At 41.4% G+C, this 16,223-nt stretch overlaps 1 protein-coding gene across 4 annotated transcripts in view; it reads left to right on the plus strand.

Annotated features, from left to right (window-relative positions):
• Positions 1-16,223, plus strand: part of RNGTT (RNA guanylyltransferase and 5'-phosphatase) — a 392,686-nt gene that overhangs the window by 20,970 nt on the left and 355,493 nt on the right. For all 4 annotated transcript variants that reach the window (XM_050949291.1, XM_050949292.1, XM_050949294.1 and 1 more), the window contains exons 3-5: positions 7,711-7,814; positions 7,927-8,015; positions 14,869-14,944. In XM_050949291.1, coding sequence (XP_050805248.1) covers positions 7,711-7,814; positions 7,927-8,015; positions 14,869-14,944 — 269 coding nt within the window. The remainder of the gene's footprint in view (positions 1-7,710; positions 7,815-7,926; positions 8,016-14,868; positions 14,945-16,223) is intronic.

A 16,223-nucleotide genomic window follows, 5' to 3' on the forward strand; every position in this document is an offset into this window, starting at 1 on the left:
GTGGACGTGCAGCAGCCCTTGGTAACCTGAACTGAGATTGCCCAGGCACTTCAACCGAAAACACACTGTTTTAGATAACATCCAAAACAGATTTATTAACTGCAGAAAGATAGATTTTAAATTATTCTAAGTAGCAGGCATAGAGATCAAAATTGGTCACCTAAGAAATAAAAATAGAAACACAGTCTAAATTCTAACTTTAACAGACTAAGCAAGATTTGAGTCAGTCTCTGTCACCCTAATAGATGTTACAGGCAGCTCACAGTTCCTACTACACAGGCTGAGTTGCCTTCCAACCTGGGACCAATCACCCCAGTTCAAAATCTGTGTCTTCCTGATGATTTTTCAGTTTTTTTGGTGCGTGCGTGTGTGTGTAAGAGACCAAGTGATGATGTCACTGTTCCTCTTTTATACTTTCTTCCAGCTGTTAGAAAATTCCTCGCCCTGACATGGGTGCCAGGCAGTCCCCATTGTTCAGGCAGTTTCCATTGCATATGTGCCCTCACTAAGGAGCCTATGGTAGAGTGGATTCTTATTGATGAGCCATCAACGCCTGTTTGGCCAGTGATAGCTGCTCCTTTGCAAATGAAAGGCTGGCTGTAGGCATTTTCAAACCTCACAATATATTTCAGTAACATGGAGGAATATTTTATAACTTCACATACGATGATAGAACAGCCAATTCAGCAGGATATTAAAGTTCAACAGATCAAGACTTTTAAAATGGTTCATCACAAGGCATGTGTTGTACAAAACGTATCAATCATATGACAGTGGTGAATATGGGGATTCCAGAGTGCTACTTTCAGGTACACAATGTCACACTCACCAACAGCCCCAGGCTCACTTTTTTGACTTGTAAGTCGAGTGCTGCAAATGCTCCCCATCACCAATCCCGTTTCTCTGGTCATCTGTGGGGCCTGTCTTGCCCTCTTTGTCTCCAAATGGGGCAAGATCACTGACTGAGTACTGGAGATTGTGCACCTTGGTTACTCTATTGCCTCCCCCCACACAGGGGCCCCACTTGGATGCCTACTGGGGATCCTATTACAACAAGAAGAAGCGGACACCTTTCTAGTGAAGGATGACAGAGAACTGGTTCCTTGCTCTTTCCTGGGCAGAGAATTTTACTCCCCCTACTTTCTGATCCTGAAAAAGGATGGAGGGGTGCCACCTTATCCTTGATGTCTGCCTCCTCAAAACCTTCATCAGAAAATCTAAGTTCTGTATGGTGACACTATCATTTATTATTTCCTTCTTCCCCAAGGAGGCCTGGTTTGCAGCTCTCAGTGTGAAAGACTCATACTTTCACATTGACAATCACCTGGCCTATTGAAAATTTCTCTGCTTCTGTGTGGGCAGCAACCACTGCCCATTCAGAGTTCTCCCCTTTGGCATTGTGACGACCTCACAGGTCTTCACAAAAGTCTTTGCAGTCATGGCCGCACAGCTGCATCATCTAAGCTACTTGATGTGACCCTACCTGTACAACTGGCTTTTAGTTGCACTGTCACATGATGAGCTTACTTCTACCATCCTTGCTGTCCACTCTCTCCTCATAGCTCTTGGCGTTTGTGAATCAAGGAGGAGAAATTGGTGCTCATACCGATACAGAGAATCACCTTCATGGAGACATGTCTTGATTCCTTGGCAGCATGAGCCCTCTTCCCTGCAGACAGATTTGCAACCTTGACAGCTCTAATTACAGACTTACACTGCAACCCTCGCACCATGGCTCACGATTGCCTCTGGCTCATTGGGCACATGGCTGTCTGCACCTCTGTAACATCGCATGCTTGTTTACATATGCAGTGCCTCCACCTGTGGTTCCTGACGGTCTTCAGACCCCATCATCTGGATGCCAAAATGCTCATCCCACAGTCGGTTCTGGCCTCCCTCACCTGGTGGACCGACTCTTCCAAGGTGCTGATTGGCACTCCCTTTGCTGTCCCGGTCATGACTGCCACCATGACCACAGATGCCTCCCTTGCCAGTTGGAGTGCTCACCTAAATCATCACAGCACCAAAGGCATTTGGATGCTGCTAGAGATCAGAATGCACATCAATGTCCTGGAGCTGCGGGTGGTTCACTTAGCCTGCCACGTGTAGCAGCCTCTACTTCACTTGCAACATGTTCAGCTCCTCTCAGACAATATTGCAGCAGTGACATACATCAACAAACAAGGTAGTACCAAGTTCCCGTCCCTCTGTTCCAAGTCTGTCCACCTATGGAATTGGTGCATCTACCACCATATCACACTCCACGCAGTGTAGTTCCCGGGAGCGCACAACTCCTTGGCTGATGTGCTCAGCAGGACCCTATACCTCAACCGCAAGTGGGAGCGGCATGACCCCACCGTCTGCTCCATCCTCTGTACATGGGGCACCCCTCGCTGGGACCTTTTTGCCATGTACACCAACTGCGCATTTCTCCTCTACTGTTCCAGAGGCGCTACTAGCCGTGACTCCCATGGTAATACTCTTGTCCTACCCTGGAGGGACAACCTCCACTATTCCTTCCCTCCCATTCCCCTCATTCCACAAGTCCATTGCAAGATCCACAGAGTTCAGGCTACCGTCATATTTATAGCCCCATTCTGTCCCCGACAGGCTCTCCATTCACACACCACTCCACCTTTGCACACTCTGAGACTTCCTCACTCAGGACATCCCAATCCAGGCTTTTTTCCCCTCACAGCCTGTTTTTATGGAATTCATGTGTAGACAAAGCATGCTCTGCACCAGTTCAGTGCATCCTTACCCATAGCAGGAGGGCCTCCACACTCACCTTCTACGCAGCAAAATGGGAACGTTTCAAATCCTGGACTCAATGCTATCACCATCCACTGGATGCAATATCCATTCCTGTTGTCCTGAATTACTTCTTAGAACTCAAAATGTCAGGCCTTGCCCTCAGCTAGTGCCTTCCTTCCCCTCATGGATGGACACTTGGTGTTTACTCACTCCATCGCCGTCCGCTTCATGAAAGGCCTTCTCAACACCTTTCCACTGGAACTGTGGAACCGTGTCCTCCCCATCTTCACCAGATGACCTTTGAACCTCCTGGCAACATGTCCCCCCTCATACCGCTCTGTGAAGGTAACCTGTCTCATGGCTGTCACTTTGGCCAGGAGGATCAGTGAACTGGAGGCCATGATGGCTGGCCCCTCCTTAGACTGTATTTCAGAAGGTTATGTTTCCTTGCTACTGCATCCCAAGTTCCTCCTGAAGGGGGTATCAGAGTTCCACCTCAACCAATCTATTCACCTGCTGGTCTTCCATCCTAAGCCACATGCCACCCCTGTGAACAAGACTCTTCGCTCTCTTGACATCTGCCGCATGCTGGCATTCTATCTGCACAGAGCTCACTCCTTTCGTGCCTCTGCTAGACTGTTCGTTGCCATTGCTGACTGCTCCAAGTCCTCTCCTCCCAACAAATCTCAAAATGGTCTCTGGCTGCATCTGAGAATGCTATACGCTGTCTAGCACCCACCGCCCAATGGAATTACAGCACACTTGAGGTGGGCACTGGCAGCCCCATCCACTTCCTTAGTGGGCATCTCCTAACAGGCCACATGCTGGGTGGTGACGTGGTGTTCAGTACATACTTTCACAGCCCATTATGCCATTGCCTGAGGGGTGGCGGAGGATGCTGCAGTAGGCCATGCTGTACTACAGGCTGTGATGCTTCTTGTGATGCTGTTCTACAGGCTGTGATGCGTTGTACCCATCTCCACTGACAATTTCTCAATATTTACCCACATTTGGAATACATATAGGGACCACCACTTGAAGAGGTTACTTACCTGAAACTGGAGGTTCTTCAAGATGGGTGATCCATGTTTGTATTCCAATACCTGCTCTCTGCTGCGGACTGGTACACTCAGCGGTAAGAGGATGAGTGAAGAGGCATCAACTTGCATGACCTAATATAACCTCGTTTGAGACATGAGGCTACTCATGACGCATGTGTGGGTCAATGGACAGTGCTATGAAAATCTTCTGACTCTGGTGCATGCGCAACCATATCTGGAATATAAATAGGTACCACAGGTCTTGAAACCTCCTCATTTATGTTAATTTATGTTCCTACTAAAATGATGACCATTGAGGTAGTTAATGTTCACGTTTAATTTGTCATCACACTTCAGATGTGATAACTTAGTGCAGTTCACACTTCTCAAAGCTATTATTTAGGTTGCCTGTGGACTAGGGTAGATGACATGTAGTTTATATTTGGTTCACATTTTTAAAGGTCATCTCTGCAGTCCTAGGATTAACTGTGATAAGCTAATATGTTGAAAAGTGTTTAAACTCTGCACCAGGAGCCTAATGCATTTTTAAACAGAATTTAATTAAAATGTGTTAGCTAATGTTCTTTTAAATAACCTTTTTTCTTAGTATAGTCAAGGCCCAGAAAGGGGTGTGGGTGTCTGGGCTGGGGGTTGTTCTGCAGTTGGACTCTTAGGTGGGAGGAAGTATGACTATCTGAGCTGCGAGGGCTCCCTGTTGCTGGGCTCTGGGAGAAGAGAGTGTGCGTGTCTGGCTCCCTGGCTGGGCTACGGGAAGGAGTGGGCGGAGAAACAAGAGCTGGGTTGTTGGAGGGGTTTCTTTAACTCTCTACTCCCTAGGGAATTTTTGTTGTCTGTATTGTTATAGACATAGAATCATAGATTATTAGGGTTGGAAGGGACCTCAAGAGATCATCTAGTCCAACCCCCTGCTCAAAGCAGGACCAATCCCCAAATGGCCCCCTCAAGACATGTCCTGCTATGTGTCGCTTATGCATTCAAGGGCTCAATGTTGCAAACACCTAGGCACATAAATACCATTATTCACATGCCTAAGTATTTGTGTGGGATCAAACAGTACATGGCTAGTCCTTGACATAGTTGCTGACAGGTATTTTAAAAGAAATGACCAAAATAATTGAGACTGGCGTAATTACATTGTGTTATTTTGACCAAAAAATATGCAGAATTTTGCAAAATTTTTAATTTTTTTGGTGCAGAATTTTCCCCAAGAATAATTCTCCAATCACAGCTGAAGATTGCTTCCAAACAATCTAGAAAAGCTCGTGCATTTAATTTATAACTTTGCTATATCCAAAGTTAAATAATTAATGGCCTATTAGCCTTAAATGTAAATAGAAGCCTATTACCTTTTTATATAGATATTTTTATTAATCACAACTCCTGTATGTTTCTGAAACATAACAGTGTTTTACTAATATCACAATGACATACTATCACCATCCTCTTACAAGCATATTATGGTTAAAAAAATATACTGTCTTTAATGTTTAAGTGAGCTACTGGTATATACTTCAAAATGTGTTTTGTTTTTTTTTAAACATTTCTAACTATCGAATGAGATTAGGTCTACTGATTTTGATTTTAAAGCACATCAGTAGCTGATAAATTGATTTTTTTTTTGTCGTACTGGCACACCTTGAAATCCTTTTGTTTTTGTAGAATGCAATGAATCTGAGAAAGCCATACATGGTAGGTAAATGCATAATTTTCTTTGACAGTTTGTCCCAGTTGATGAACTGGAGGGTTTCAAAGCCATGAAAAAGCACCTGGATCATCTGCTGAGGAATATTGTCAGTGCTGTTGCAAGAAAGGCTAATGTCATTTTGGGATATATTAACAAAAGTGTTATATGTAAGATGTGGGAGGTAACTGTCCCGTGCTTTTCAGAAGTGGTCAGGTCTTAGCTGGAGTATTGCGTCCAGTTTTGAATGTCACAGTTTAATGTTGCGGACAAACTGGAGAGAGTCCAGATGAGAGCAACAAAAGTAAGAGGTTTAGAAAACGTGACCCACATGGGTCACTTGAAACAATTGTGCATGTTTAGTCTAGAGAAGAGCAGGCTGAGAAGGGGTCCTGATAAGTTTTTAAATATGGTAATGGTAAAGGTTATTTAAAGAGGATGGTGATCAATTGTTCTCCATGTTCACTGAAAGTAGGACAAGAAGCAATTGGTTAGTTTGCAACAAGGGAGATTTGCGTTAGATATTAGGGAAAAAACCTCTAACTATATACTCATTGGAACAGGTTACCTATGGTGCTTGTGGAATCCTCCTCAGTGGAGATTTTTAAAAACAGTTTACCCAAGGGGTTCTCAAACTTCATTGCACCGGGACGCCGTTCCAACAACAAAAACTATTACATGACTCCAAGAGGAGGGAATGAAGCCTGAGCCTACCTGAGACCTGCTGCCCCGGCTGGAGGGGCTCAGAGCCTGAGCCCCACAGCAGTGGGTGGATGGGGCCAAAGTCGAAGCCATGGGCTTCAGCCCCAGGCTTGGGCCTGTAACCTGAGCCCTGCTGCCCAGGGCTGAAGCCCTCAGACTTTGGCCGTAGGCAGTGGGGCTCGGGCTTCACCCTCTTAAAATGGGATCGTGACCCAATTTGGGGTCTCAGCCCACAGTTTGAGGACCTCTGGGTTAGACAAACATTTGCCAGAGATGGTCTTAAGTATACTGTAATGTGCCTCAGCGTGTGGGGTGAACTAGAATGACTCTTGAGGTCCTTTGCATCCGTACATTTCTATGACAATACATGAGGTGGATAAACACTAGGGCGGGAGAGGAGTTATTTAAGTTAAGGGCCAGTGCTGATACAAGAACAAATGAATATAAACTGGCCATCAACAAGTTTAGGCTTGTGATTAGATGAAGGTTTCTAACCATCAGAGGAGTGGAATTCTGGAATAGCCTTCCAAGGGAAGTAGCTGAGGCAGAAAATCTAATTTGTTTCGAGACTTAGCTTGATAAGTTTTATTGAGGGAATGGTATGGTGAAGTCACCTACAATGTCATATGATCCATCTGTGACTGCTATTTGCAATTATCTCCAACTGCCAGAGACATGAGATGGGGAGCACTCTGAGTTACTACAGACAGTTCTTTCCCAGGTGTCTGGCTTGTCGGTTTTGCCCATGTGCTCAGGGTCTAACTGATTTCCATTTTCGAGGTTGGAAAGGAATTTTCCACCAGCTCAGATTAGCAGAGATCCTGTCTCTCCCCCCCACCGCAGCATGGAGCATGGGTCGTTTAGTGGTATGAACTAAAGTAAGTGGTGGATTCTCTGTAATGTGAAGTCTTTAAATTGAGATTTTAGGACTTAGAGGTTACGGGCCCTCTACAGGAGTGGTTGGTAAGGTTTTGTGGCCTGCAATGTGCAGGAAGTCAGGCTAGATGACTGTGATGGCCTCTTTTGGATTTAAAAGTCTAGGGGTATGTCTACCGTGCAATTAAATACACTTGGCTAGCCCATGTTAGCCTACTTGGACTTGCAGGGCTCAGGCTGCAGGATGCTAAAACTGTTGATTTAATTACAGCTTGAGTTCATAATAGTTTAAAAATATCTGAATCAATTTAATAACTCTTTCTTTATTTAAATTCAGATTGCATACTCTTTCCTCACCAAATATTTTTTCTTCACTTTGAGCAGGTTGTTTTGGGGTTTGGGAAGTTTGGCATTGGTGGTTAGTTGAAAAATGAAACATTGAAGCTTTGAAGGAGGAAAAATTGTGGTGGTAGTGGAACCAAATATTACATATTGCTTATGAACATGGACAGTATTTTTTAAAAAAAGGCATTATCAACTTTAGTATGATGTCAATTTATTTTGGTTATTATTGGTGAGCTGTTCGTATTTGGAGCAATTAAATATAACATAATTACTTTGCTATTATTCTTTTAGGTTAAAATGGGTTTATTGGTGGACTTGACGAACACCACTAGATTCTATGATAGGAATGATATAGAAAAAGAAGGGATCAAATATATAAAACTTCAGTGTAAAGGGTAAGTTGATTGTACCCAAATAAATATTTGATCTTTAAGTAAAAAGTCTGTACTGAATTCATTCCCCTTTCTGTTGTTTTTATTCTAACCTTTGTTTTTCAATGTTTACCAGGCATGGTGAGTGCCCTACACCTGAGAACACAGAAGCCTTTATCCGCCTATGTGAACATTTTAGTGATAAGAATCCTTCAGAGCTTATAGGTATGTCTCTTTATTACCCTTTTTTGCACCATTTTTGCATCTCCACTATCTTGTCACTATCTTGTCTATCAAGCATTACTACTTTCTCTGATTCCAAGAAGGATCTAAGCAAGTGGATTTCCTCAGTGCAATTTTTGTGCCACTGTAAGGATTGCTTGGTGGAGATGACCCTATAAACAAGCTTTTGTCTTTCTCAAAATCAATCTCATGTTAGTTTATGCACCAGTTATAATAGAGTCGGTTGCTTGATGCAGACAAATATGGCAGCTAAACAGTTGTATAATGTAGGGGTCTGTGGCTGTCCCTCCCCGTCAGTCTTGGAGGGAGGCCACGCCCTTCATTACTGTGTATCTATAAAGGCAAGGCTCAGTGGGTAATTCGCAGTCTCAGAGGTTATAGCTTTCTGGGCAGGGCAGAGCAGCAAGCAGTTTAAAGAGGCTCTGGCCCTCTGGACAGTGCAGAGCAGTAAACTATCTTTCGCCTGGCCTCCTGGCTCAGGCATATAGCGGACAAATGTAAAAACAGTTATACTGGGTCAGACCAATGGTCCATCTAGCCCCATATTCTGTCTTTTGACAGTGGCCAATGCCAGCTGCTTTCAGAGGGAATGAACAGAACAGGTAATCATCAAGTGATCCATCCCATCACCCATTCCCAGCTTCTGGCAAACACAGGCTAGGGACACTTCAGGGGATGGTTTTGCATCCCTGGTCATTCTGGCTAAATGCAGGCCTCTTGGCCTAATGTGGGTAGGCTACTACTCCTTTGGAGTGTACCTCTGTCTCTTGGGATTCCTCCATCTCCCTGGGGTACACGGCCAGTAGCAGTCCCAGTGGCTCCTCCAGGTACTGGTCAGTCAGCAGTCCCAGCCCTCTTCTAAGTCCTGACAGAGCTCCAACTCGGGTGCAGGGCTCAGCAGCGGGTGAGAGACATCTGCTTCCTTCTCTGGCTCTTCCACAACTGAGCTGCAGGGCCCACCTTTTAAACTTTCTGTCCTTCCCCAATGTTTCTGGCAGGGTGGGTGTGGCTTGCCTGGCTCTGCCCCCCCAGAGGGTGAAAAGTCGTTCCTTCCTGTCAGTCTTGGCGGGAGGCCCTGCCCCATCGCTACATACACGGGACAGATGTTTTACGGGGCAGATGTTTTACCTAACTCCTTCTGATGCAAGTGAGTGCTTCTTGGGCAAGCGCTACTCGGCTTGACCACGATTTGTGTGAGATTTGATAACCAAGAGAGGCTGATCTCCTTGTGGTCATGTTGGATTTATAAAGATCCTGTGCTTAGTATTCATTAAGGTTCCAACTTCAGCAGTTGAGTTCCTTCAGTAATATATTGGGGAATGTTAATGGAAATTTGATTGTTACACTTCTTTGGCATATACAGCCTCAAAATAAGTATTTTCAGAACTTTAATTTTTATCAAAAGCAAAAATATCCCAAATTAATTCAAGAAAGACTCTTAATTTTATTTTAAATATAACAATCAGGTTAGATACATGAGACTAAGTGCATGCTTTTCCGAATACCATTATGTTTAAACATTTAATATAATTCTATGCCATGAAAGGTAAAAATATTACAAGTAAGTGTTCTTAGAACTACCAGTCCTGAAAACTAAACCTGGGATCCAAGAGTCAAACTAGATTATTTTTTCTCATGTGTCATCCATAATAAAGATTAAGCTCTCAGTGCTTGTGAAACTTTTTAATTTGCTTTCAGTAGGTTTGTATAGGTGTAACTGATAGGTATGTAGTAAACAACTGTATTGATGCATTTGAAGAAATGGTATTCAGTACTTTCTCCTGGTTGTGTTGACTGTCATGCTAACAGGAGTAAAAGCAATAATACGTAATTTTTTGTCACTGTTTAGCAGATATAATTCTGAATAATCACAGGGAACAAATCTGTTGAATTAAGAAGATGCTATTTATACATAATTCATTCTTAGATGAGAATCACACTTCAAGGTTTATTTTATGTATTTTACATAGAGACACTTACTGGTTTAAGACATGCATTTTTTTTTTAAACACATAATTGTCTATAGACAGTTTTTGGAACTGATATAACTACATATTGGTTTAGAAACTGATATAGTTAAAGCAGTACATCTCCCTAGTGTGGATGCATCTAGGCTGGTATAAAATGCTTATATTGGCATTGTGTGTGTGTGTGTGTGTGTGTGTGTGTGTTAGTGTAAAAATGGTATGTAGACCAGCCCGAAAGATCACAAACAGAGTTATTCACTGAAGAGTTCTGTAATGAGGTGCACCTATCCTGCACCAGCTCCCAAAGGGTTAACTGTGCTTTGTAGGCTGAGGAAGCCCTGCCCCTCCAACTCTGCTGGGCATATTCAGCTTGGAGGCAGAATATAAAAGGAAGCAGCTGCTGAAGGGGAAGGCTGCAGACTGCAGGCGCTCTCCAGGGAGCTACTGCAGGCCCGTGGCATGCAGAGCTCCAGATGGACTCCAGGCTACCTGATGAGCCCGGAGAAGAGACCGTGTCGGCAGAAGCTACACCACTTGAGGTCTCCAGAGACGCGGGGGGACTTTGGAGAATTGCTGAGGGAGAAAGGGTCGGAATCAACCCAGGGGACTTAGACTTTTCTGTGGTGAGTGAACCAGGGAACCAGTCAGCATGCTTCAGGAGGATCCCTGCTGACTTGGTGGTGGGCACCCACACCACCAACAGGACTCCAGGCTGGGTCACCCACCTCTAGATGACACCCCACTTCCCCAGTGAGCCAGTAGGCCACACAGCACCCCAGAAGTGGGCACCTTCATTGACTAGCCTTTAGGCCATGCTGCCCTGAGTAGAAGGTCTGTGTTATTGACTCCAGCCTTTAGGCCGTGCTGCCCTGAGTGGAAGGGCCGCTTTATTGACTCCAGCCACTGGGTCTCGCTGCCCTGCCTGTAAAAAGCTACATTATTGACTCCAGCCAGTTGGCCATGCTGCCCCGTGGAGAAGGGTGACATTATTGACTCCAGTCACTAGGCAGTACTACCACATTTTATAGTAAGGGTCCTCAGCAAAGGACCTAACCGGCTGCAATATCGTCTTTGCCCTTTCTTTTGACCACACATGACCTGACACTCCGTGACGGGGTGTACCTACCCCGCGGCAAGTTCATTTTGCATTTTTATCAAATTTTGAATGATTGGTTTAGAATGTGTGGTTCTCATCTAAGGATCATTGCCCTCCCTCTCTTTAGATAAATGGAAGGGAGGGTTTCAGACTTCCTTGTTGTAATGTGGACTTGTGATAGGGAAAAGGTTGAGAACCACTGGATTGGAGGCAAGTTGGACTAATATTCAAAATTAACTCTTGAAATTGCGTGAACACTTATTTCTGTGGAATAGAATGTTTTTGTTTTTTCTCAGTCTTCTTTATGTGTTCAATGGGAATTTTAAATAACATTTTCTTAAATCATATATGGAATTTGTTCTTGCATCATATATTACTTATCAATTGGAATAAGTTGACGTAGCCATCAATAACATCTCAGTGCAATTAATTATTTTCTGTGTCAGCAGTTTACATGGCATACAGATAGCATTATGAAGAGCTTGAAATAGAAAACTCATTTTTCTAGTATTTTAACTTTAAATATCATTTGCAGTGTTGGGCCATTAACTTCTGACGGTTGGTTATAGGGAATACAGATTACACTACACCTTTCATTTCTGCTGTGTGAACCAAGACATGAAATTGGAGTTATTTGTTAAGATGGCGTTTGTTTTCATCTCCTTAGCTTAGTTATTCTGGTCCGAGGTATCTTCTTCCTCGTAAGAGATTTAATTAGCAGTGTCCTCAATGTCTTCTGTTGTAATTTCATCTTTAGAGGGTAATAGAAAGAGGTTCCTTCTCTAAAATTCTAGACAGATGGTGTCAAAGAGAAAACAGATCACTGTTCTAGAAATGGACAGAGGAATGAATGCCTGTATACTGAGGTAGTCATGTTTGAGGAGGGAAGTTCAAATATCTTTTGTTTCTATTCACTAGTCTATTAAGAAGCAGTGCAAAATGTACTGTATGAGAAGAATGAAACATCAAAGTAGTCAAATGTGTTTAGTTGGGGAAGACGAAGAGAACTATTCTAATCACAGCAGAAAAGAAAGGATATGAACGAGACAAACGCATAATTCTTTAGTGAAAATTTTTACATGAAGTAGTTTCAAACGTCAGAAAGAGGAAACCAATAAAGATCTGGTCAGGCAGTTCTACTCCTGTTGGATTGAGCAGTAAATGATTGGCATAGGACTCCCATCAGAGTTGAAAAAGTTTCATCACATGAGGGTGATAAGATTGATAATGAGGTTTAATCCAATCTTCAGAAAAGAAGCAAAAGTTCTGTCCTTCCTATATGATCAGCTAATTTTTAATTTTTCAAATATAAAGTAAATAGAAAAATCTGCTGTTTCTGAACTTCTAATAGTAATAGAAATCAGAGACAGAAAAGACCCATTATGTCAACTCCTTCAAATGCATACTTGTTTCTGACTCTAAATTCTTGAGTTTAGTTTGGTGTACTTGAGCAATGGGCCTGCACTGCTTCCCTTCCCATGCTGCCAGCATACTTTTCTGGTCATCACATGATTCAAACGTATGTTGCTGATCCGAAACTTTTCCTAACACACTCATATTTCTTTACTCAGTTCCATTCCATTCTTAGGTTTACTGGTTTTTCCTTCTTCTTAGTGTTAATTTTTAAGTAAACTATGGTTGAGTTTTTAGGCGTAAAAATCAAATTTTGAGAATTCATAATATTCTATGTAACTGTCTTGAAGCCTGGGAATCAGGTCCTTCTAAGGAAACACCAGAGTAACTGGGGAGATGGGAGGTTGTATGTACATAGAAAAGGACAGAAACAGTGATGGCTGGGAAAGCTGCATGACCTCAAATCCCAACGCCTTGCTTTCATTGTCAGCATGCTTCTACTATTGCCGTATGGATGTAAAAAACATAAGACCTTTGACTTTGACTTTTTGATGCCAGTAGTCATTGCATGCCCCATTGCAACAAACTGAGTGTAAGTCAAGAAAATTTAACTTTCAGCCTCGGTAGATCAGGAATACAAAGTGCTAGTTTTAATGGCAATCTGTGTGAAATTTCCTAGCTAAATTAGATAAAGATGGATTGGAAACTTGATTTTTTGGAACATGATGTTGCAAGTCTGGAGTAATCTTGCTACCACCAAGGAAATAAAGTGTAAAGACCTTGCCTTAGTAGGCTGCTCTGCAGAGAGAAAAATGTGATTACAGGAACTGAAATCCATTGTGGTCTGAAGCAAGTTATGAGATAAGCAAGAATTAGTAAAACAGACAGGAAGAAAGCCTCACTTGTATCTGTCTGTTAATTATTGGGACATTTCTGTTTTGCAGAGAACACCTTCTTAATATTCTTAATTTCCTATGTATGAAGAAAATGCATCTTTCAATCAGGTTGAGGAAGAAAGGTCTCTGACCTGGTTTGATACGTGTCTGTAATGAGGGGGGTGGCTCAAGTTATTCCCCTTTTCTGATCATTAGTAACAATTTTGCTTTTGGTGTGGAGGGAGGAGGTAAAGTACACACTTGAAAACCTGTGTATATTTTTTAATCCCATATTTTGGAATTTACCATTCACTTTGCTTGTGTTATAGAAGAAAAAAACAACTGATCATAATCTGATCATATAGACCCCAAAGAAAAACTCTACTGATACTTTAACTTCTCTGAATATGGTTAAGAAATATGGAAATTGATCTAAATACTATTAACTTGGATGAGTTTTTTCTGCTTTACTGGAACATGCAGAATAAAAATAACCAGAATAATTGGCATGGCACTAATAAATTAATGGTGTGACCCCTGTCACTTTAATAAATAAAAAAAAGAGATGCAAAACAAATTTTGAGCAAGATATTAAAGTCCCCTTTCTTGACAGAACTATTATAACGGCAAGAGATGTTTTTTCCTTCCGATCTGATTTATCTAAACCACTAGATGGAGCTTGTAACATAGGAAAAAGGGAAAATTAGAAGCAATTGCTTTTTTGCTCTCTCTCCTCCCTGAGAAATATTCTATAAAATAAAGGCTGAAAAAACAATTTATTAAATTTAAACATTGGTTTCTGTTTAAACTGAAAAGACAAGTAGTTCAAAGTGATTGTCTTTATTGAATTGATTTGTTTTTTAGGGATTTCTTTCAAAATTAAAAGTAAATAACCACTAACATGTTAATAGCCATTTTGAAATATAACTGAGAGGATCTCTGGATGTAATTTTTAAGTTTAAAGCAGGGTAACTTTGACATGATTTTTATGCTTAACAGTATGATATGACTGTAACCCCAAATTATTTCTCTAAATTCACAATCACTGCATTGATTACACTGTCTTTTATAAAAGCAGCAAAGTGTCCTGTGGCACCTTATAGACTGTTAGTCTATAAGGTGCCACAGGACTCTTTGCTGCTTTTACAGATCCAGACTAACACGGCTACCCCTCTGATACTGTCTTTTATGGCTCCTACAAATGCTGATCAGAAAGTCATCAGGTACTTTCTGGTATTAATCATATTTCAGCACTAATAAAAAATAGTACTGCTGAGGTTTTTGTATTGTAACAAATTGAAGATTCAGAAAATTACTGATAAGAATTAGCACACAGAATTTAAATATCATTTGGGCTTTATATATAATCTCTAGAGGATCTGGGTTTCCTCAGTTGGAATGAGGGCATCTCCTTAATGGTGGTAATTTAAGTGGAATGAGCCAAAAATATCACTTGTTGGCATTGTTTGTAATAAAAATAGCTGCATGTTGTTCTTTTTTAAAATGATTTGTCTCCATACATTTAGTGTTGTTTTGTTTTCCAGGTGTTCATTGTACACATGGGTTCAATCGAACTGGTTTTCTTATCTGTGCCTTTTTGGTTGAGAAGTTGGATTGGAGGTAATTTTGCAAATTTAATTAACGTTGGGTACGGGGAAGGAATATAATTGGTAGTGTTTTCTCCAGTGTGTTTCACAATTGTCATTGCTTCATTGGCGGTCCGATTGTTCTAAGAGTTTTATCTTTAAATGAATATATTTTTTTCACTGTTGATTCTAGGAATGATGATTTTTTTTTTCCTTCATATCTGACACAGTGCACTAAGCATGTCTGTATTTTCAATAGATGATGGTAACTGGAAGGTCTTAGTTTTGAGCAGGTGACATACATTAACATTATTCTTGTCAAACTCTTTTGACAGTTGACTCTATTTCAGTTAAGCTTTCAGCTATATTGTCAAGTCTGTAGACCAACAATTAGCCCTACCAGCTGTGTTTAAGTTTTCATGAGTATGGATATAGGTTGCTTTCTCTCTTTCCTCTGCAAAGTATTGAAATAGACTGATGTGTATGCTTTTGATTGATAGCATTATTTTAGATCTTTTGTTCTTGGCATATTCAAAAGAATGGTATTAGATAGTCAAAGTAGCAGGAAAGTGACATGTATGCATACATCTGAAAGGAAACCCAGAACACTGCATTTGTTACAGGATTTTTCCAATGACAACTGTATTGGTGGTGTAACCTGCCTTTTGAGATTTTTTTCCATAATCAGGGTGTATATTTTGAAATAAGGGTGGGAGAAACTAACCCTTCCCGCCACCTCCCCCCCGCCCAGTGGCGTTCCACTTTAAATATCATTACTTCAGGAAAAATGTCTAAAAGTCTTGCCATGCTAGAAGTTGACTTTTATTCAATGATATAATTTAAACCAGGGCCATCAAGCAATTAAAAAGACTAATCACATGATTAAACAATAATAGAATACCATTTATTTAAATATTTTTGAGTGTTTTCTACATTTTCAAATATATTGATTTTAATTACATCACAATAATTGTACAGTGCTCAGTTTTTTATTTATTTTTTATTACAAATATTTGCACAGTAAAAACAAAAGAAATAGTATTGTCCAATTCACCTAATACAAGTGTTGAAGTGCCGTCTGTTTATCATGAGAGTTGAACTTACAAATGTAGAATTATATGCAAAAAAAACTGCATTCAAAAATAAGTGTAAAACTTCAGAGCCTACAAGTCCACTCAGCCCTACTTCTTGTTCAGCCAATCACTCAGACAAATTTGTTTACATTTGCAGAAGATAATGCTGCCCACTTCTTGTTTACAGTGTCACCTGAATGTGAGAATAGGCATTCTCATAGCACTGTTGTAGCCGGCATC

Source organism: Gopherus flavomarginatus, chromosome 4 (genome assembly GCF_025201925.1).
Source record: "Gopherus flavomarginatus isolate rGopFla2 chromosome 4, rGopFla2.mat.asm, whole genome shotgun sequence".
Taxonomy (NCBI): Eukaryota; Metazoa; Chordata; order Testudines; family Testudinidae; genus Gopherus; species Gopherus flavomarginatus.